A 23,237-nucleotide genomic window follows, 5' to 3' on the forward strand; every position below is an offset into this window, starting at 1 on the left:
AAAAATATATATATATATATATATATATATATATATATATATATACCTTAGTACCTATCAATATATATTTAATGTTTTGAACCCAAACTTTTTACTTACTAGACTTATTGTAAACATTTTTTCTGTCATTTGTTGTTTTTTTATGAAGCTCTTTATCACATATTTTTGAGAGTCATGTTTTTGAGATCTTTTTGTTTTCTGATGGTTTCTTCTTAGAACATTCTATACTAGTTTTATGAATACAGTCGCATCTTGGATCTTTTTAAGAACAGTTGGTAGAGATTTTGTATTTCTATTATTTGAGTGATCTTTTCCCATGTTTTCATCTTACCTTGCTCTCCCCTTTGTGTTGAGACTCCTTCAAGAAGGAGGCCAAAGATGGGTTGTCTTTGTATATACAGATGGGGTTTGGTGACCACGAGGGCTGGCTTTCAGCTGGGGGGCAGGGAGCCATTGTTGAGGGCTGACAACCAGAATAGCAGAACGTCAGCTATAGGAGCTGTGTGCCGTGGTGCTGGTCACCAAATATTTCCAGGTCTCTCTCCAGAAATGTTAAGGATGCATCTCCCTACATTCTTAAAATTGTGGGACCATGTGACATACTTTGACCTTAAAAATGTGAGTAAAACTGAGGTGCACATAGGAGCTTTAAGAGCATCAGGACCTGACTTGTTGTGTTCCCTTTTTCCTGCCAAGGTGGCTGTGGCGGCATCTGAACAATAAAATCTGTCAGCCCAGATCCATGAGTGGCCCAAATACACACACCCTCCTACCTCCCCATGCTGGACATGTAACATGAGCAAGAAATAAACTTTTGTGTTAAGCCACTGAGATGTGGGGGGCTTTTGCATTGAGTCTTGTTTATTGTGGCAAATCCAAATCTATTAATTCAGATTCATATGTGTATGAATGTCCACCTGAGATGTCCTTGTTCTCCTCAGACCTTTTAATAGGCTCCTTTTCATTCGTTTTAAGTTGAGCTCAGGAAGACAGGAAGTACTTGTTGTTCAACCAGCCATCTTTGATGGAAAGTTTGGTAGCGTCTGCCACACAGACAGCAAATGTCTGGGCATTGTTACTACAGATCCAGCCCCAGAACTTTCTGAAATACATGTTCTACTTGACTCCCCAGATGTAAACACAGCTCAGCCTGAGGGCAGTGGTTGTCTTACTTCTAGTGCCCTGATCCATCCTGATTCCCAGGCAGGATGACTGGAACCAGCCGGGGTGTGGTCCTCCAATGTGATTCCTTCCAGACACTTCCCCCAGCCACGGGGAAGGGCAGTGCTGGCTCGTCCAAACAGCCCGCTGCACGCGGCCCCTGCACTGTCCAGTCCTCACAGCGTGAGGCAGGGGTTTTTGATTAAAAACAGTTTTTACTCTAGTAATGCTTCTCTACTTGAAAAGTCTGGCCACCAAAAACACAAGAAAACACACAGAACCAAACCAAACAACAACAAAACACATCTTTTAGGATTACAACATTGGCTTTTGTGCCACAGATTTCTCTCAGCGAAATCCATTCCTTCTGGGGGAGTTTGAAGACTTACTGGATTCTAGAGATACAAGACAATAAAACGTCAAAAGCAGAGACAAAAACTGTTTTGGGGTCAATGTGATTCAAACCCTTCTGGAAAGGAATCTCCATTTAAACCACAGAACTGATCCGGGAATAAGGATCTGCTTGGAGAGCTGAAGTATTCTCGGAGAGAAGCTGCTGTTAATGGAATCTTTCTATTTTGTGACTAACAAACCTTAGTGTGAACATTACTAGGCTGCTAGAATCTGAGGCAATGGATACATCCACCAAGATCCAGATTAGTTCATTTTCCACATTCCCCAGCAAGGTAGTATGTTTGCAACCAATGTCTGGTCACCATGCCTGTGTTGAAACTTAACTTTGGCACAAATAATAATACCGAAAAGGCACCCGTGTTCTCTCTTCTGTCAAGAACCCTGGGGGGTAGAGCAGATGAGCAGTGAAAAGCTCAGGGTAGATGAGGCTTATCCTCAGGTGACCCCTGAGTAACATGGCAGAGGAATCATTGCCATTCATGGGTTCTGCTAACCTTTCTTTCTAAGATGAGCTCCTCTGCTCATGGCATGCAGGGAACCAATGAAAGAGACAGTCCCTGAAATGGAAGGCAAGTGTTTTGTCCACAGACCAAGGAAACCACCTCTACCTCACTGTCCTCTGTCTGATGGCCACTACTTTGACTCACAGCTCAAAGCCCATGCTGAAGTTGGTGTAAAAAGTGACCAGAAATGGTAAGAGTCCCATCACCAAGTCCCAGAGCACCCTGCTGTCATCCCTCAAACCAGATGTCCCCCTATGCAGAAGCCAGATACCACATGTTGACTAGGCATGAAATATAATTAAAGGGGGGGGGGTGTGATTTACTCTAAGAATTCACAAGATAAAGTCACATTTGAGGTAGCGTAGCAGGACTTTATCTTTGGAATAATTTTTCATTCTAGTCTCAGCAATCAAGTAGGAGAAATCCAGTTAGAGGGATGTGATTTGGGTTCATGAGGAAGCCGTGGATAAAATTCAATGCCTTTGCCATCCTCCTGGGAGGACAGGTAATTTTTGCTGTAAGAACGAGTAGTTAGAAGGAACATCAGTGTGATGTTGACTTGAAACCAATCTTAAATCTTCTGAGGAGTTAATATCACCAGGCTATGAACACGTTCCCCTGCAAAATAATTTTTGTCTGAATTCCCCAAGTAGCCTTGCTTTTAGATGATCACTTTTTGTGTTTTTAGTAACATTAACTGTCTTTGAAAGAAAACCATTGAACTGGCAAGGTACCATGATGGAATGCAGGTAAAACTCTGGCTATGTGGCCTGGAGCTCTTTCACAAGATTGTATCAAACATGTAAAAGAAACCAAAGTTCAATTTTTTTTTTTTTGTAGTTTTCTTATAAAATACTTAGGCTTTTGTGTAAGTTTATAGTTTTCCCTTTTTACAAAAGTTGTTTATGAGAATACCTCTATCTTTATGTTTATCCCTAAGGGCTGTTCTGGGTCTAATTGGAAAGACCTCATTGTTTGGGAAGCCCGGGGGGCCAGACTAATACCCTTGTTCAGTTCCCAGAACGTGAGGTCAGTGTAGGTGGGCCAAAGCAAGGCCATGACCTTTCCTCTAGTATGAAGACCAGGAGGATGTTATCCCCTGCCCTTTGGGAAACCAACCCTGTGGTATGGAGACTTCGCTATGGAAGAAAGTGCCACCTTCGGCAAATTCTCTGGCACGTCTTCGCATTTTCTGCCGAAGTGTCAGGTGTGGCTGAGAATGAAGACGTATCCATGGCACACTAATGCATGTTTCTGGTCTCCAATCTCATAACCCTTTTCCTTTTATAGCTTTAAAATTGGTTTCACTCTACAGTTTTTCTTTTTCGCAATCAGTCCTACACATCGATTATACGTAAGTGATTAATGGCCTTTGTGTTTATCCGTGGCTTCATGCATGACTCATTCCCGTCGACTGTGCTCAGAAAATATTCAGGCATGTAAGCGAGGAAAGAATCCCACACCACACATGTAACCACTGGTACTGCACATAATATATAAACATCTTACATGAGAAACACTTGGGAACAGCCTTTGCCATCACACACGTGGACACCTTCGTACAAGGATTATTCTTGACTGAGGAAAAGAAGTATATTGTACTTGGTTTACATGCACAGTTCCAGAACTGAGACTGGCGTTCTTAATCACGGTGGAGAGAAGGCTCATTATTTGTTATCATAGAGGGTAAATTTCTCCACAGAACCTGCATACCCCACACCGAGAGACTTGGCACGTGACAGAGGTTCTAAAGGTAATTACTGAATAAATAAATATGTGACTTGAGGATCCATCCGCACTCAAAAGGGATAGATGACATCACCTTCTCTTTTAAAAATTCATCGTTTAAGGAGGTTCTCTTTGAGAGCAAGTGTAATGCGATTCGGAACCCATAGAGTGGTTCTTGGTGGGGACTTCCGTGGGTACTAGTCATTTTTGTAGCACTGAGGAGGAGCACAGGAGAAAGATACAAATGTCACAATGACAATTTAGTGAAGGAGGTGAAGGCAGCACACCAAGAACTTCCAAATTTCTAAATTAAAAAACTCCACTGTTTGAACTCAACCAAAGGCTTGAGAATGTGCAAGCCCTCCATCCATCCAGGAAGTAATACGACAGCCAATTCGAGCAGATCCCTCCTATAGCCGAGTTGCTGAGGGCCTCGGTGCTTCAAAGTCAGGAGTCAATAGGCCAGGGGGTGTAATAAACAGCCAACACTGACCTCTCAAGGACCCAAGAGGGGGATACCCTGGGGGATGTGGACACAGTCCCTGTGTGGGTCTGCTCTGGATTCTCAGCTCAAGCACTTAGGTGAAAAAACCCAGAAGGGTTCAGGCAAGGGTCAGGACTTCAGATAATTGGGCAAAAATCCTGAACTTGATTACTTGTTATCTTTCTGGTATGGTATTTCTTTTTGATATTTACCCTTAAGGGTGATAAGACATTCCTCCTTTTCCCAATCTTTAGGAGCTGGGCTAAGATGAAAGTTACCTTCCTATCTAAACTGACAGGATTACTGAATCCATCCAGCCGCACTTGGAGTCACCCAGATGTTACATGACCTGGGGCTTTATACCAGTCCTAAATTGGGTTTTTCCTTCAGCCTGAAATGCCCTTCCTCCACCCCCCACTGTCAGTTAATTTCTACTGGCCTTTTAGGGCTTGGGGACCACCCTCATCTTTCGGCAGGCCTGGGCCAGGTGGCCCAGGAGAATTTGAGGCCCCGCAGCACCCCCCACTGAGATGCTTTGGCCTCACACTCAAGCTGCTTGCCTGGGGGTTCCCTCCCTTGACTGTGACCGACTTGGGGAACCTCTAGCTTTTATATCTGTACAACTCATGCTCAAAGTATAGTAGCACTGGGGCACCTGGGTGGCTCAGTCGGCTAAGCGTCCAAACTTCAGCTCAGGTCATGATCTCACAGTTCGTGATTTCAAACCCCGTGTCAGGCTCTATGCTGACAGCTCGGAGCCTGGAGCCTGCTTTGAATTCTGGGTCTCCCATTCTCTCTGCCCCTTCCCTGCTCATGCTCTCGCTCTCTCTCTCTCAAAAATAAACATTAAAAAAATTAAAATGTAGTGGTGTTGAATAAATGTTTGCTGGGTAAATGGACTATTGGGTGACCCTTTGTCAGTATCTCTGTATATGTGCATTCCAGAATGTCAGACCACAATTACAGGGTTGATGAAACTATATGAAATAGCAATTCATGTATGTGTGAGTGAGCATTTTATGCATATCTTCTGTAAGCAGAATCCACAATGATATAAGCTTCTGCTCACAGACGGTGAACACTTGGGAAAAACAACTTTAGACTTTAAAACAAAGATGTGACATCTGGCAACTGCTCAGGACAGAACTTTTCCAGGTGGGTGAAGCTATGGGTGCTTATCTTTCTCTGAAGGTTTGCTAAGGCTTTTGTGCACCAGAAGCTGGAAGGAAGCACATTAACCACAGGCCTGGGTGGGGGCAGCTACCCCCAGGAGGCTTCCAATGGTTCTCTGTCCCTCCACAGGGGACTGGCTGCCAGAGCCCCAGAATCCTGACCTCCCTGGGAGGAAGCCTACACATTCCTGCCCACATTCCTCCTGTGAACAGGTAGGATGAAGAAAGGGGAGGCAAGAAAAAAAAAAGTTAACTGTGATTGGAAGAATGCATCTACTCACGATGAGATCAAAGGTCAACAAGCAGATTAGACTCCAGGAAAAAACAGAGAACATTTTTTACCCCTATTGGGGTTCTCTTGGAAATGAGCTGCGATGTTGCCTCCAGTGGAGATTTTCAAAGGTGTGTGAAAGAACCACCCTTAGTGTTCTACTGAATTGCCCCGGGGGCAGGAGCGGGCACAGATGTGTTCAACTTGCCTTCCACATAAGGGAGCAACTACAGTTAGTTCAGTTTACTGAACATTTGATTTAAATAAAAGGTTCTTTTTTTTTTTAATGTTTATTTATTTTTGAGAGAGAGAGAGACAGAGAGACAGAGAGACAGAGCACCCATGGAGGGTGCAGAGAGAGAGGGAGACACAGAATCCGAAGCAGGTTCCAGACTCTGAGCTGTCAGCATAGAGCCCAACATGGGGCTCAAACTCACAAACCATGAGATTATGATCTGAGCCAAAGTAGAACATTCAACCAACTGAGACACCCAGGTGCCCCAATTTAAATAAAAGGTTCTAATCTCTCCCCCACTTTTTAAAAAATCAGTACTAAAACTTGCAGAGGTTTTGTTGCTAAGTAGGCAAGGTCAGAGTCTCATGGCAGATTGGAGCTGGGGATCCAAACAGAGAAAGTGCCATTAGACATGTCAAAACAAATAGAAATCACCAACATTCCAGAGAAGTGTTGTTCGAGAGCTTTCTGCGATGATGGAAATGTTCTCTCTCTGTGCTGTCTGGCACAGGAGCCACTAGCCACGTGTGGCAATGGAACACTTGAAATGTAGCTAGTAGGACCGAGGGCTGAACTTTTAAGTTTGTTTAATTTTAATTATAATTAAAAAAAAATTTTAACATTGATTTAAGAGAGAGTGCACGTGCGTGTGTGCTCGAGTGGGGCAGGGACACAGAGGGAGACAGAGAACCCCAAGCAGGCTCCTCACTGTCAGTGCAGAGTCCCATGTGGGGCTGAAACTCATGAACCGTGAGATCATGACCTGAGATGAAATCCAGAGTCAGATGCTTAACTGACTAAGCCACCCAGACGTCCCTATAACTAAAATTTGAATAGCCTAAAGTGGCCTGTGACTACTGTCCCGGAAGGTGTAGCTTCGGAGGGCACTTCCCCCCAAACTGACTTGCTCTACCACTACTTTCCTCCATTGACCTCAGGAGCCACGCAGCAGGCACAGATTCTCACACAAGTGTCCTATTTTGTAGACTGGGCACCTGTCTTTAAAATCCAGAAACCAGGCCTGAAATGCACTTCCTAAGCATAATTTTAAAATTAAATTTTGTGCTTACATTTGCCTCTGGTTTTGCTTTCACCAGATCCTGCAAAATCCTTGTGCAATAGGTTGCCCTTTCTGCAAGGTATCAAGAAGGAATGTTTCCGCTAGACCAGGTCTTCTATCCAGATAGAGGAGAGGGGGAGCACGCACAGACTTCTCCTCTCTGCCTCATTCCCAGAGGCCTGTTCTGTGGGACAGAGAGGATTACCTGTGATTGTGTTCCCCTGTGGGGTAAAATTGAAGGGAAAAGCTTCTATGGAAAGTAATCGTTCAAATTCGAATGGAGACTTTTCAGCTCAGCTCCGCCCACCAAGCTACCTTGGTGATGTCGCACTTGTGCGAGCGGACACTCACTAAGGCTTTGAGAAGAGCTCTCTCCCCAGAGGACTTGCCTGCTTCATGCTCCCCTCGTTATGTGTCAACCCAGACACATCCCTGAACATCATAAGCTAGTGTCCCCCAGGACAGGCGATCAGAAACCATCTCCCACCTCTGGGCTAAGCAGCCCACAGCTGCGAAGATAGTTCTAGCAGAAAGCCTCCGAAGACCCATCAGCTGAACTTGGGTGGACCTCTGTAAGCACACTGTTGGGGGAGGTCTACATCTGGGAAACAGGAGACTCCTCTCTTCTGCATTCACAGTTGCCAGAGAGGCAGCTCAGACTTCCCGGAACATTCGGCTTCATGCGTGTTTTAGGGATGTGTGTAAATGCGGTCCTACTTTAGCTGACAGAACACTCAGAGAATCTTCCGTCTATAGGTAAAAACGACCTGGCCAAGTGTCACATCGGAAGACAGGCTGATGCAAAGCACAGGGGTGCCCATTGGGCAGGTCAGGGCAGCACCACTGGCCACCATAGGGAAACCGCTCACTTCTAGGAACCTAAAGATAATCTGGCTAAAATGTTTTCTCTTTGCCTTTCAGAAATCATAAAACTGAAGGGCCAGGTCACCTATTATCAACTAGAAGGTGTGTGATCATTGGCTTTGGGTAAAGGAATTAAAATCTATAAACACTTACAGGCTGTCCTGCAGTGGCAGTAACCCTCGGGGCTTCCCCTCACCCACACCCTCCCCACCCCCCACGCATGGCCAGGGTCCCCTGTCCCTCGGGCTTCGCACTCACCTGTGCCCCGAGAGTGGCTGAAGTCGCCCTTCACTACGCGGCAGGTCTTGCCGTCACCACTGCAGACCCCACACCGGTCTTCCTTGGCCGCGGACCCGATGATGCCATCACAGCCGATTTTCTGAACAACCAAAGGGTGGGGTTATTCTGTGTCTAAGACTCAGAGGGATCTTCCAGGAGAATCTCTACAGGGCTGACTTCTCCAACAGGCCTGGCAGGCATGGTGCCTGGGGCCTGCCGGACTCTCAGAGCCCACGAAAATATTTTATTTCAAGATCAGAAGAGAGGGGGCGCCTGGGTGGCTCAGTCGGTTAAGCATCCGACTTCAGCTCAGGTCATGATCTCACGGTTTGTGGGTTCGAGCCCCGCATCGGGCTCTGTGCTGACAGCTTAGAGCCTAGAGCCTGCTCTGGATTCTGTGTCTCCCTCTCTCTCTCAAAAATAAATAAATGCAAAACAAAAATCAAAATCAGAAGAGGAAAAAATGAATAGAATCCAGCTTGTATTATATCTGTTTTTATACGCACATAGTTGCCAGACATATTTTTTATTATTTGTTACAGAGGAGGGGACCCAGGAAGGCACATATTTAGGCCTCAGAAGTCAGACTGAGGCCTGAAGCCTGGCCTTTCTAGCACCTCCTGAGGCAGAGGCCGTGCCTCTGACTCCCACACACCCACTGGTGTGGCCACAACTTCACAGAATTCATGTTTCCCTGGGGCTGTGTGGGGCACCTGTATCTGGGTTCTAACAGCCAACAGAACAGTATACACAAACGACACCAACTTTTCTGTTGAGGCCAGGAAGCCCAGAGCTCCTTGAGACATGGCTGAAGACATGAGACCCCCCATTTCCCTGTAGAGACTGAGCCCAAGAAGACCCATGTCTCCCAAAACTTTCAAAAAGGCATGTGTGAGGGCAGAGAAGAGTAACCTGACCCAGAGTGGTTCTGGGTGGCACAGCCCAAGTCAGTGAGGGAAAACTGGGAAAAGACTGTGAACTCTTGTTTTTCCTTAAAAAAAAAAAAATGCGTGAGAATTTTATATTCCGCAAAAAAACACATCTAACTTTATATTCTGGCGAACACGGAGTATGTGTTGGCTAAATTGCTGAAACTCTGCTTTCCACCCTGAAGTGAGTACTTCCAGAACAAGAACGGAGTTTCTCCACTGCCCCGTGCCCTGCATTAGGGATTGACGATTCAGGCCATAAGGAAGTCAACAGCCAGATAACTCAGGCCAAGGTGATTTCACTCCTTCCCATGATGCTTGGGTGAGTCTGGCCAGGGGCTTCCCTCCTTGCACCCCACTCCAGCAGGGCGTGGAGTGGAACTGGCTGAACAGTTCATGACCTCCCGGCTCCCCAACTTAATCAGGACCCCCTGCTTTGTGATAGGAGTGGGTCTTCAACGGGAATGTGCATCCGCCTCTCTAGGAGGGCTGTCAGGGCACAGACTGCGGGGTCCTGTGCCCGGCAGGTCTGGGTGGGCCTGGGGATCATGGAGACCCAGACGCCATCTGCAACACCTGGCTGCACCCAAGAACAGCCTGGAGGAAGACGGGCTGCCACAGTGGACCCGGAGCCTGGAGAGCATTGCAGGAGCTGCCTAGATTCATGATCGGGACTGCCGGCTGATTATTGTAAAGTTGCTCGATACAAAATTATATGGGCTAAGAATCCAAGGCAGCCACGATCCAAAATTTTGCTCAACCAGCATGGTCAGCGAGGGCCCTGGCTGCACGTGTGCTGTCAATCTGTGCTGCTCCTTTGGGTTCTAAAGCTCCAGCTTGCTTCCGGCCCCCAAACACTGGCTTCTTTCATGTCATCCTGACCTGTCGCCACACGTGGCTTCCCTCTCAGGTGCTCTGAGCTCTAGACTCTAACGATGTGGACTTCCTGTTATCTTTTAACCACACTCCTGCTGGCTTGCCATCCCTATCTGGTACCTCTGTTAGGGTTTCCTGATTAAATAGCTTCTAGATGTTCTAAGTTAGCATCCCACTTTGTCCAGACCACCTTTCCCCCAGCCACAATGATGGCACCTGATGAATCGAAGGCCACACAGCAAGTTGTTTGGTGGGGCCAGGAGCAGTACCTCACCTCTTGCCTCCCAGCCCTGGCTGCCTGGGAATCTCCCCTGATTGTCTTCAGTCAAGGACCAGGGTCACTGGGAGGCATTCTGGAGAGGGTAGGGCCCCTTCCCGAAGCCTGCTGGGTTTGCAAGAATGTAGAATAAAGAAGCTAAAAGAACACAAGAAAAAGGAAAGTGAGGAGAGCATCTGTGCCAGAATTTCAAAAGGCCACGTGCCCTCTGGCTAGGCGATCAGGACAAGGAGGCAAAGTGTGCAGTTTGCAATCTTCCAGAGCAGGAGTTCACTGGGAAGCTGGAAGGACAGGCGTGGGAGGTGCTACAGGGAGGAACAGGGCAAAGACCCCACTGGTAGGAAGGGCGCTTAGGAGAACACATGCCTTCCTAGATGAGCAAACCACTTCTCCCAGAGTCCCCTGAAAGAAGGACCTCGGTGGAAAGAGACAAATGAGAAGGAGAAAAGGCTGTGGATTAAGTGAGCACTTGCAAAGCGCCTGCACAGCCAGACCAGCACTAGGTGCCCTCATGGCCAATCCTGGCAGGAGACGCTGTTGGCCCCAAACAAGCAGAGGCAAGTTAGGGAGCAATTTTCTACTCCTCCTGATATTCTTGCCACGGCTCCCGAAACGTGGCAAAAAGAACATGTACACAATGCAGCAGCGAAGCTCTGACCAGTACTGATTTAGACCTCAGGGGATCCAGAGTTTAAGTAGATACAATGTTTGGCATTGATTTTCCTTTTTTCTGGGAAGAAGTCCAAGTTAGTTGGGAGCCCAGCAAGGCCTGATGTCTGTGGCGCTGCTAGGGCATGCTTGGCCTGCACGGAACTAGCACCTGCCTCTTTTCTGAGAGTCTAGGATGTTACCAGGCAAGCCGGTGCGGCCCATCCTCATCAGTGTCTGTTCCTCTCAGGGGGCCAAATAAAGCATCTAAAGTGCATGGGCTTAGATCTGGATCTGAGACAATGGAGGATCCTTTCTGAAACATGATCACCTACCTGCTTATTTTTTTTGATTGGGACAATTGTTCTTGAGAGCTAAAATTAGTCTATGAAGATGGTATGCCCTTTCAGACAAAGTCTTGCTCTGCATGTTCTGGAGAACCTAAAGGGAACAACTCCTCTCAGTCTGACCAGCAGTGGTCAGTTTCTAGGGTAGACCAATGATCTCCCAGGCCCAGAGCCACAAGATCACGTGGGGTAGCTGTTCTCCAACTCCAGCATGCCAGAATCACCTGGAGGGCTGGGCGGGTCACCCATTGTTAGGGCGGGGCCCACGAATCTGCCATCCCCAGAGCGTTCTCAGGCAATGCTGTGGGCCCAGGTCAGATTGGGAGACCACTGGGCTAGGTTTGGAGCTCAGAGATAGAGCCCCTCATGGAGACGGCCACTGCCACGGACGCTGAGCTTTCTGTGTCCCGAGGAGGCAGTGTCTACTTAACTGATACCCCCCCCCCCCCCCGGGCCACGGAAAGACCCGAGGCATGAGTTCCCACTGGGAAAGTAACTACTGCTGCCTCCATCCTCTGTCACCCGAGCTGAAGCAGTTCTGGGCTGAGGTATCCTGGAGGCATGTGGGGGAGGCTAGCAGAGCAACAAGGACAACAGAGGCGGGTTCCCCTATACTCTCAGGAAGCAGATCCCCCCCCTACAATGGTGCCCAGGGCAGGTAAATGATCCATGGGAGGCTCCATCATGACACACTGTCTAGTTACAAAACCCCAAATGCCCTCAACTGAGGGCCTCACGGATCACCTGGATGCTGTTCGGTCCTTCCACTCACAGGGCGGTTACACTTCTACCCCTCTCCACCAGGGAAACAGAAACTCAGATCTGGAGCCTTTGATAGCCTTGCTTGTAGGATTCACATCACCTTATGTGTAAAACTGTCAAGGGCTGGATACAGGGGGAAAGTGCTCTGCTCTTTTCTCCCCTTTCCCCACCCAGCATCTTGTTTCAATTTTAAAAACCAGCCTCCTTTGCTAAAACTTCACCTCTAAGAGAAAACGTAACTCAGACATGACTTCAAATTGTAGGCTAACTGCCTTCTGGATTAGGGCTAAATTACCCAGGCAGGTAGGCCATAAGCTTCTCTTCCACAAATGTCATGCTCAAGGCTGTGGTCACTATGCATATCCTGAGGATAATTACAGATTTGGATAGGAGCCTCAGTTTACCCATTCTATAAACTGGAATATTAACCTCAACCTCAACCTCAGAGGTTAAAAAAAATGACCTCTCCTCTGGCTCACTTCTTGGGACCCTCGTGACAGGTGGGTGCTGTCAGGACAGATGGAGACAGCACACAGACCATCCTCCCCCTAAGGGGATGGGGGACAGCTAGTACCTTATCTGAGCGCAGTAGGGCTCAAAAGGTAATTGTCCTTCCACAGAACCCCTGCCCTCTCCAAAAAAGGAAGACAGGGAAGGAGAAAGTAGGCAGGACCACATCCTTCCCCTGGTCCCTCTTCGTGAAACATGCAGAGAGAGCCAGTGTCCAGAGGGTCATCCACAGGTGGGTTCTCCCATAATATCAAGCAGTGCCCCTCTGCAGTGGGTCACTGTCTGCCCCAGTGGGCTTCTCAGATCATGTGCAAACAAGGACACATGGTCACCCTTTGTATTAATTCTTCGAGACACCCAAGGGGTCAGGACAGGTTTGTATGTTCTGCCCACTGTTTGGTATTATTTTAGGCACCTAGTGTGTTTGAAGGCAGGGCACACAAGGGATGTCAATGTCTAAGAAGCAGCAAATCACAGAGGCAAAGAAGAGAAGTCAAACTAACCTGCCAATAGTGGCATTTTCTCCCTTTGCCCCACAGTTAGTGCAAGTGACATAGAATATTTTTGCAAGGGACTGGGATTTTTTTTTTTTTCCAAAATGGAAGTTACCAAAGCATACAACTCATTAATTCTGAATGTTAGAGGAGTTTTAACAATTGTATTTATGAGGACTGGTGTTCTAAGAGGGCAACATGACCAAACCAAAGCAAACTCCAAACAATGAATTCTAGGATCTTCCTATGCTTTCCTAGCGATCCCTAGCAGTTACTTTTCCACATACACTAGGCATTCCTGCTACCGATTTCTGAGATTTCAGAGCAGGTCTTAAAGTTCCTGGTCAGCATCTGCAGGTCTGAGCCCTGTTCTGCTAACAAACTGGGGTATGTAGGACACCAGGGGAGGACACTGCGGGGGCATAACTAATCAAAGGCTCAAGATGATAGGGAACTGGTGGGGAAAGCACAAGCTCTTTTTTGGTAGAGGCAGTCCCTGTGAAACACACAAAAAGCCTAGAAAGGCTTTAGGGCTCAGCACGCTGTGCTGGAGGAGGGGACAGGATGAGCCATGGACAGTGCAGCCATTTCTCCCAGACGTGAGAAATATCCATCTTTGGTGATCTGAAACCTGGATTCTGCCCGCAGAATCCTGCCCCAGCTCGGTAGAAGATCACCAGCAACAGACAACCTCCTGGTCACCACATATAGTGGCCATTTCTCCATCTTCTTTGACTTGGTGGCTTTGTCCCCTAATAGACTGTAGTGTCTACTTTTTCTCCACGCTCATGGTCACAGCCCAGTTTAGACCCTCACCATTCGGGACATGACCTATTGTACCTGTTTCCTCCTCTCTGCTGCCAGAATGATCTTCACCTAAGAGATGAGAAGACCCATGGTGGAGTATGTCCACACTTAGGGATTCAAGATGCTCCACAATGCCATGACACCTGCTCATCACCTCAGCTTTCCTCCCTCGTCCTCTGAATGCACACTGAACCCAATCTCCTCCGAGTCCCATTGCCTCTCAGCTACATGACTCACCCTAACAACCTCCTACCTAGTTTCCTGGGTTCCATTCAGGCCCCACACAGCTGATTCTCCATAACCAAGGTGGGTTCACACCTCTGCTTCAATCCCTCCACTCCCGACAGAATGAAATCTAGATTCCTGTCATGGCCTGAGGCCCTGTAGGGTGTGGGCCCTGACACCGCTGCCCTCACATCCACTCCTCCAGCACCTGCCACCCAGATCTCCTCTGCTTCTGGAACCTACCAGCCTTGGAGCCACCTTCTGCCTGGATCATTCTGTTCTGTCTTCAGGAGGCTGGATCTTCCATAAATGCCATCTCCCTGGAGAGACCCACCATGCCATTCAGTCTTCCTCAGCTCCAATCCCCCTCTCAATCTATGAAACCATTTTCTTCTTCACATGGACCAGTCCTTGGAGAGACCATGTTTGTGAGTTTATGTGTTTCTCATCTGCACATTGCATGGGGACAGGGACCCTCTCAGTCCTGCTCACCATTGAACGTCTAGCACACGTTAGTGCTTAGCACGTGAAATGTGCTCAATAAATATTTGATGAATGAATGAACCCAGTTCTACCCTATATACTTTCTGCTATGTCTAAACCAAATCTCACTGGCTCTCAATTATGACTTCACCTTTGGTTGTTAGGGTTTTGCTTAAGTCTCATCTTCGGGACAGACTGTAAGCGCATGGAGGGTGGTGTCTTACAATTCTTTGTGTATGGTGGTCCATTAGGCAAATAGAATTACTTGTGGAATTTAGGAGAATTCTAAGACTTCTTGTGACTTCTTGTATTCTTGTCCCCCACACCTGATCCCAGCAGCCAGCATGGTGTTAAGCACATCACAGGTATTCAATAAATGCACAAGAATGATGGCTTCTTACCGAGCTGGGCCCTGGGCAAACTGGGATCAGGAGACTTTGATTTTCAGAATGGGACCTCTGTCTCTCTCTTCTGCACCCTGAACCTGCCAGCAACCCTTCCCCAGTGGTGAAGTTTATTGTCTCTTATTTGAACTGGGACTTTCTCATATAGGTTTGCATGGTCTTTGTTTTTTTGTTTTCTTTTGACCAGGAATAGAAGCACTTGCACTCTTTAACTTCATAGCTATCTTCCAACTATGCTTCATTCAGTCTCTTCTGTTGGAGGGATGCCACTGACTTCTTGTTTTAATTTTAACTGAATGCTTTTAGGCCAGCGGCACAGCCCCCAGCCCAGTGTTTCCTGGGCTTCTGTGTTAGTTGCACCAATTCTTACTGTGCTTATCTTTTTTTTTTTTTTTTTTCACTTTACCTTTGTCTTATTAAACTACACATAATTTCTTCAGAATGGATGCATGGAAAATAAAATTTCTAAGTTCTTCTGTGTCTCGTAATTATTTTGTCCACATGCTTGATTGATAATTTAGCTGTGGAGAATTCTATGATTATCCCAATTTTCTGCCAGGGTCAGTTTCTCTGTTTGTTTTTCTTGGTCTTTCTTGTTCCTGCTGCTGGTTTTCTTCAAATAGCTGTTGATCTCCAGTTGACCACTCGTATTTGAGAATGAGGTACAGAAAGGTAGACTGAAAGGGCTCTATATTTGGGGGTGGGAGGGGTCATGTGGCAGGCTTCTATTTGGGACTGGTGGGAGGAAAGCTGGAGTTCACCCCTAAACTCAGGAGGGTGAGTGTGTGCTCAAGTGCCGAGGTCGCACATCTTCCTCAGTTGTCCTCATACAGTTTATCACACGACTTTGGAAAGGAGCCCCCTGATACTTTGCATTGAGCTTATCACCTAACAGCCCATCAAGCTCCAAGTGCAGGGCCAGTCGTGATCAGCCATGTTGTATGACCCTTTGCCTTCTTTCAATTTTCAGCCCACACCTCACTCCCACACTCTGTTCTCAAGTCCTAGACTCCCTTGAGCATTCTGCTTTCTTTTCCATTGCGACTCTCCTCGTTTCATTTCTGGCCTCGGCTGCTTTGTTCCTTCAACGAAACTTCCATTCACTTCCACCCTCCACAAAGAGGTGGTATCTTTCTTTTGTCAAAGGGCCTCTGCTTCTTTTCACCATCATGGTTTGTGCTATTCTGCGTTTACCATCGGTTTAGCGGAGTCCCACGTGAGGCTCCATCTGCCAGCTTAATCCAGAAGTTGCAATGGGAAGTTAATTAGACAAAGGGGGGTGCAGGGAATGACTCCAGACTTTTTAGGCACTGCTGTCAGTAAAGGTTCGGCACCAAAAGTCACACACTTCAGAGATGTCAACTGCAGTGTTGTGACATGGGGAGAAGCAGCAACAAGGAAGGTGTTGTTGAAATACAGGCGTAAGCACAAACACCTGTTAGGTTTTCCTATATGTTTGTTACCTCCTTCTTCACACAGGGGGACTCTGAGGCCAGAGTCTTAGAATTCTCCTAAGTTCCACAAGTAATTCTATTTGCCTAATGGACCACTATACACAAAATGGGAGGCCAAGAAACACTGGACAGTGAAAATGGCTCATTGAAATGGGCTCCAGATTCCAGAATCACTAGAGTCCTAAGAGCAGGGGAGCCATCTACCCATGTATCCACTCACTGCTGTTCTCTTTTCAGTATGTAATCAAAGGCTCTCCTCCAAGCCAGCGGCTGGTGGAGCACAGATAATTGGACACAGTCCCTCCACCGAGGAAGTTTATGGGACCAGAAAGTCTTTTGGATGTTTATCAAGCCCAGGATATGCATACAAGTAAGGATCTCAAAGAAGTGGGACCTTAATTGGATGCCTATGAGTGTACGTGAGCTGGTGAGGCCTTAAAGAATAGCCAAATGTACCTGGTCTCAGGTTATCTTCAGATCTACCCTTCACTTTGACTCATCGACTGAAGGCCAGTAGCTCTGAGGGAAGTTGTACATTTGAAACGTATGAACTTGATTTCTTTGTCTCTGCAGGTCAACAGTAGGCACTGCGGATGATGGGAGTCCTGATTTATACAGACTTGCCGAAAAATAGACAATGTTTGTGTTTCTTTCCCCAGCTCACTCCCACTTTTATGAGTGCTGTTAAGTTTCATTTCAGCATGTGAAATAATTTGTGACTCACTGAAATGAAACTCCACTCAGTCCTCATAAAAGCAGAATAAAATGGTATTTCCATGTTTCGTGTTCTGGTTTGAATCAGCCTGCTCTGTGGAGCTTAGTGGAATCTGCTCAAAATGCCATGTGGGAGCCTCTTGTCCCCTCCATTCCCTACCAGCTCGTCACCGTGCTTCTCAAAATTTCCCAGAACTCCTTCTGCCACCCTAAAATAGCAAAATTTATAGCTGAAGGGAACAGAGGAAAAAGCTAGTAAGTGAACCATGGCAGTATTTCTGTAAGTGCTGTCTTACATAAAATGTGGATGATTTCTACCTTTTATCCAATATAATTAGATAATAGTATTGGTGAATAGGTACAGATCCTTTGCTCACTAAACTCAAGATTTTTTTTTTATTATTACTATTCTTCTCTTTAACGGATTTTCTTTGCCTTACTCATTCACAAGTACCACAGGAATCCAAAACATTCTACTTTGGCAATTACTGTAACTAGGTATCGATACTGTACTTGTATTTAATTTCTTATACTCTTATTTAAGTATGCTCAACATTCTTATAAAACTTTATTAACTCTGACTTTACTCATTTGGATTCTTATGAGACCGGACTCCCCAAGGGGCTAAATTTAACCTTTATAGTTTCTCTCAGAGGAGTAAGTGCTGTTAGAAAAATCACAGGTGGTATTTTTAACTTCCATCAAAAAGTGAGTTGTTTTGTAGGGATTTAACTTCATGAGGTGCTTATGGGTGCATGCTCCCACCACCTACCAGGATGGTGGTCTTCCTGCTAGGACCGGTGGGCTGCCTGGAGGCAGCTGGTACTTGGGAACATCCATGCAGAGGAGATGGCAGTTCTGAGAACTGACAGGTGGGGCAAGGCTCCAATGAGCATGAGCCTGCTCACCTGCCACAGAGCATGGCCAGAGGGGCCACTGTCTGTACCTGTGTGCCCTAGTGCTCCTGTGCTGAGCAGTGGTGCTTGGTTAGTGCTAGTCTCACTTCAGCTGTCAGTAAATGCAATGATTGTTTGAGGCATTTGAGAGAGACTGGGGTGGGGGTTAGGGAAGGGGTGGCATCCGGGAATGGTAAGGCAGGTGTACCCATGTTACTGCCATCACGCCCAAGTGTAGGGCAGGTTCTGGCTTGAAGGCTGGCAGAGACCTGGTAGAGACCTTGGGTGGCATCTCACCCATATTGTTCTGACTGAAAAACTGGATATTTTGCTATCATGGCGCAGGGAAGTTCCCTAACTTAAGGGTGTGCAGTAAGAACCAAGGTCACATGGGGCACCTGGGTGGCTCAATAGGCTGAATGTCCGACTTTGGCTCAGGTCATGATCTCCCAATTCGGAAGTTTGAGCCGTGCGTGGGGCTCTGTGCTGACAGCTTGGAGCCTGGAGTCTGTTTCAGATTCTGTGTCTCCCCCCTCCCCCCCCCCCCCCACGACTCGTGCTCTGTCTCTCTCTCAAAAATAAATAAACATTTAAAAAAAAAAAAAAAGAACCAAGGTCACAGAAGGGACCCACTGGCACTGATCACTTAGAGCTGAAATCATGTCTGGCCACTTAACATTGACCCCACTGGCCAGAAAATTTCAGGACTCTTAGAAATGTCTGCACATTGGCAAGAACATTGCAAAAGATGCTGGCAACAGCCCAGAGGTAGCTCAGATGGTGCCTTCTAAAGGGTACAAGTGCTTTTTACTTGGAAAATTGTCCCTAAAGAAATGTTCATCGCCACACTGTAGGATGGGCCCTGGAAGTGTGTAAGTTACGAAAGAAAAAAATCCTCCACTTGATTTGCTAGCAGATTTATAGAGAAATGCCGGCAATTCCTCATTTTGGTGACAATGATAAGACCTGTGTTCACACCCCCCAAGGCCCTGCACATTCTCCACGACAATGCTGCAGCCCTGAGGGTCCAACTCCACCACCATCACGGCCTCCTTCCTCAGAAGGACACCTTGCCAAGACTCTTGGGCACCTAGTGCCTGTCACCCATGCATATCTGGATTTGATAACAAAGCTAGGCAGGGCCAGAGGGGTCTGGATATTGTCAAGCTTTTTTTCTGGAAAATCCCGTTTGGGGACTAGTTTGGACTTTGCAGGGAAAAAAAATCCACTAGGGTTGAAATGGCCCCAGGAATCACCCTAGAGGTTGCATTTGTGTGTCTTGCTGCCTGCCTCCCCTTTTACCCTGTCTCCAGAACGCTGCCCTCAGCCATGCTTGGGAAGCAGAGAGAACAAACAAGACGCACTACCTTATGGGGTCAGTCGGTCCCAGTCCTGGAGGCAGGTTTCTGGTGTAAGTATAGTTAGGGGGAATAATAGTTTCTCTCTCCTGTGACCCCTAGACTTTAAAATTTTTCACATGCTTTTAATAGTTCCATGAATCTGGACATCAGAGATGGGTGTTGACTTTGGGAGGTGTGGGCGCCCCGAAGCATCAGTAGCCACATGGCTCCTGGGATGCGGTTTCTCTTTTCCAAGCAAAATGAGAAGACCCCTCAGAAGCCCCTGGTCAGTGGACTCCTTGCTTATTAGTCTCATGCTGCAGCTGCTGGTCAATGAAGGCCAAACAAGGAAGAGTGAAAATCAGAGGCAAGCCCTGGTTTTCCTTTCTGTGTCAAATGCACAGCAACCCTGCTATCCATCTGCCTGCTGAGGGCTCTGGGAGCCACCGCCTCCTCCGGCTCTCAGTGGGCTCACCTGCTGAGGACACAGCTGAGGCAGCCTGGCCTCAACCATGAGGAGGGCACATGTCTGTGGCTGAAGGCAAGGACTCTCTCATGACAGGTGCAGACCCAACTGAGTCAGCAGGAAATATGGCACATACAGCACAATGGAGGGTGGTATCATCTGAGTCATGGCCCTCTGGGCACACACCCTCTTGACTCCTACCCCAATTCCAGCTGCTGTACACATCAGGAGGATGGCCATTCTGATGGACAAATAGGACCGTTACACTGGGCCAGGGAGCCTTGCGTCAGGAGGGCCCAGCTTCAGGTGAGCCCCCAGCTCAGGCAGATTTAACGCAGGTGGAAGGTGCACTTCTACCCATCCCCTCTCCCTCCCTCTCTTTTTCCGTTTGTCTTCTTGAATGTTACTTATCATCATTCTAATGAGTTGCAGACATCCAACACCAGGATGGCTTTGGGGACTAAATTGCAGTTGTCCCCAAAGTCAGCATATTGAATTGAATTCCCAGCACATTCAATTCAGCATACTGAACCACCTGTGAAGGAATCTGCTTAGCTCGATGAGATCTTTTATAGCTGAACAGAACATAGCTTGTCCAAAAGCACATGCACATACATCTTCCAGTCTTACCTTAGCATTCTACCTGTTCTTCCCTTCGTCGGAATGGCTAAAGTTATTTTAAGATTTTTGAGATTATGATGTCGCCACTACTCTTCCAGCCACCTCAACTCCCAGCTGGCCTATAGATAAGCTTCATGCTCAGTCACTGCTGAGGGAGGGAGGGAGGGGTGCCAAGCTGCCGGAGACAGCACCATGGGTGCCTTATGGAGAAAATCTGTTCCCTCCCCAGGGCTCTGCCCCTCCCTGAAATCTTCTGGGGTGAGGGAGGCTCCCCTCCAAAGAAAGCCCCACCAAAGATACAAGGAAAACACGTCACCTGGCACTTGCCGTGCACACAGAGGTCGGTCTCATAGGGCCCGCAAGGTGTGCCATCCAGGACTCTGTCGGCCACCAGCAGCGGGGACTCCTTCCCAAGGGGTGAGCAGTAGAGTTCACATGGTTTATCTGAGGAGGGAAAGGGGAAGGTGGACATTGATGTGGGAAGTGGTTTGTGGGCCATGCAAGGTGCAGGTGCATATGGATGGTGGCCCAAATGATGAGAGGTCAGCATGGAATAAAGGTCACAGGAACCTGGCGCATTTTCAGAGACATGGACCTGCCCCTTGGAACACTCAACACAACAAATGGAGAAAGACCCTCAGGTACAGGTGAACAACACGTGAGTGAGGGCTCTGTGGGCTTTTATTCATCTTATTCTTCCTTTTCTTTAAGACATTAAAAATACCAGGTTGAAAAAGCATTTTGTTGTGTGCTAACATCTAAGTGAGTTGAATATATATGAAGGGTGAGACTAGGAGCGTCTCTTGTTGTGGGGGCTGGAAAGGGGGAGAAGGTGAATCAGAATGCCTTTGGGTAGGAGGGGGTGTGAGCCCCATGGATGTCTCTACAGCAGTGGCTTTTACTAAAAGCTTTAGTGCTCCACTGGCTGTTGGATAAAAACTGCAGGGCTGAGATATGTAGCAAGAAGGTCCTGGAAGAAACTGAGCAGGAGTAAAATACAGGAACATAGCAGCCTCTAGGACAACTTGGAAGGGTCATGTCAGAACCAAGAGAGCTCCTAGAACATGACAAGCTCTCATGCCTTTGCCAAAACTCTTCCTTCTGCTTGGAAACCTCTCTCTGCACATAGCTTTCTGGGAGATTCCTATCACCCTAGAAGCTTCTACTCCAGAGCTCTCTCCTCTCATGCCATCTCTGACATGGAATCTCCCTCTGCACTTTGCTTATGCCTCCATTAAAGCCCTTAACTATTATCCTATTGTTTTATAATTGTTTGAGTAACTTCCATATACAAGAGGATTTCTTATAAGGTGAGTTCCATTGCTAAAAGAGTTTGAAAGGGATGGATTTTAATTATTATCTTTGGATTTGAAGAACTGAGAGTACTTGGAGCCCCTGGAGGACAAGGGACTGAGATTTTCTCTCTTGTCCTCAGGCCAGGTCCAGGACCTGGATTGCAGAAGGACTTGGTAAATATTTTAATCTTTCCATATAAACTTTAGAATTAGTTTTTCAATATCTACAAAACAACTTCCTGGGATTTTGATCGGGATTGCACTGAATCTATAGGTCAAGTTGACAAGATCAACTGACATGACAATATTGATTCTTGTCATGAACCATTGAAACATGGAATTTCTCCCCATTTAATTTTTTAAATTCATTCCTTAGAGTTTTTCTCATATAGATCTTATACATATTTTGTTAGATTTATACCTAAATATTTCATTTCTTGGGTGCTCGTGTAAATGGTATTGTGCTTTTAATTTCAAACTCCATTTGCTCATTGCTGGTATACACAAAAGTGATTTTTGTACATTTACTTTATATCTTGTAACCTTGCTATAATCATTTACTAATTCCAGGAGTTTTTTTCTTTTCTTCTATTTTTTTTTGGTTTTTTTGTTGTTGATTCTTTTGGATTTTCTACATAAATCATCATGTCATCTGCAAACAAAGGTAGTTTTATTTTTCCCTTCCCAATTTGTGTATTTTTCATTTCCTTTTCTTGTCTTATTGCATTAGCTAGGACTACCAGTATGATGTTGAAAAGGAGTGGTGAAAAAAAAAATCCTTGCCTCGTTCTTGATCTTAACAGAAAAATCAAGATTCTTTTTTTAATAAATGAATGGATTTTGTTCTTCCGTATGTAACTGAGAAAGAGGAATGCACCCTTCTCTCTCTGTGTCACCTAATTCCAATGATGTTTATGTGATTATTTTGCAAGGAAACCTCCAGAGAGAGAAACAGCAGCACATCTGTGCTGCCTCTGTCAGGCCCTTTGTTTCCATCATGATCTTTCTCCACTGGGTCCTTCGACTGGTTTCAGGTGAGGAAGAGCAGGGGTAGAAAAAGGCTTCTGGAGTTGACTTGGCCTCAGAAGACCTTGACATTCCAGCTGGATAGTTCTCATCAGAGCAGATGTGCTGTCTCACCCAGGCTCTGCAGCTTTCATGACTGAATGACATTCACTAAACCACCACCATTTTCAGCAGCTTTCCAAAGCTCCTCTCTCATGGAGCTCTGCTGACCAACATGCCCAGTGGGATGTCTTGTCTTATAACACTAGAGAGAAGCTACAGAGGTTCAGTAGAAATGTTCAGCTTGTTTGTTCCAGTTAGTTGTGGGCGGAAACTGCTGTGAAGAGTAGTTTCCCAAGTAAGTAAAGTAATGATGTTTCAATGTTTATTCATTCAAAAAACAGGAATTGAGCCCCTCCACCACACAAGGCACTCTTGTGGCACTGTGGGGAAAGAAAGATGAGTAGTGTATGCTTTTCAAGGCCCTGGTGGTCTAAGGGACAAGTACACAGC

At 46.6% G+C, this 23,237-nt stretch overlaps 1 protein-coding gene across 1 annotated transcript in view; it reads right to left on the minus strand.

Annotated features, from left to right (window-relative positions):
• ADAMTS17 (ADAM metallopeptidase with thrombospondin type 1 motif 17) overlaps positions 1–23,237 on the minus strand; it is a 345,055-nt gene that overhangs the window by 95,915 nt on the left and 225,903 nt on the right. The window contains exons 15-17 of the mRNA XM_040493411.1: positions 20,741–20,868; positions 8,151–8,271; positions 3,588–3,656 (exon numbers count right to left, since the gene is read on the minus strand). Of these exons, the coding sequence (XP_040349345.1) occupies positions 3,588–3,656; positions 8,151–8,271; positions 20,741–20,868 (318 nt within the window). The remainder of the gene's footprint in view (positions 1–3,587; positions 3,657–8,150; positions 8,272–20,740; positions 20,869–23,237) is intronic.

The sequence above is a fragment of the Herpailurus yagouaroundi genome, unplaced genomic scaffold (assembly GCF_014898765.1).
Source record: "Herpailurus yagouaroundi ecotype Mexico unplaced genomic scaffold, PumYag 185, whole genome shotgun sequence".
Classification (NCBI taxonomy): Eukaryota; Metazoa; Chordata; class Mammalia; order Carnivora; family Felidae; genus Herpailurus; species Herpailurus yagouaroundi.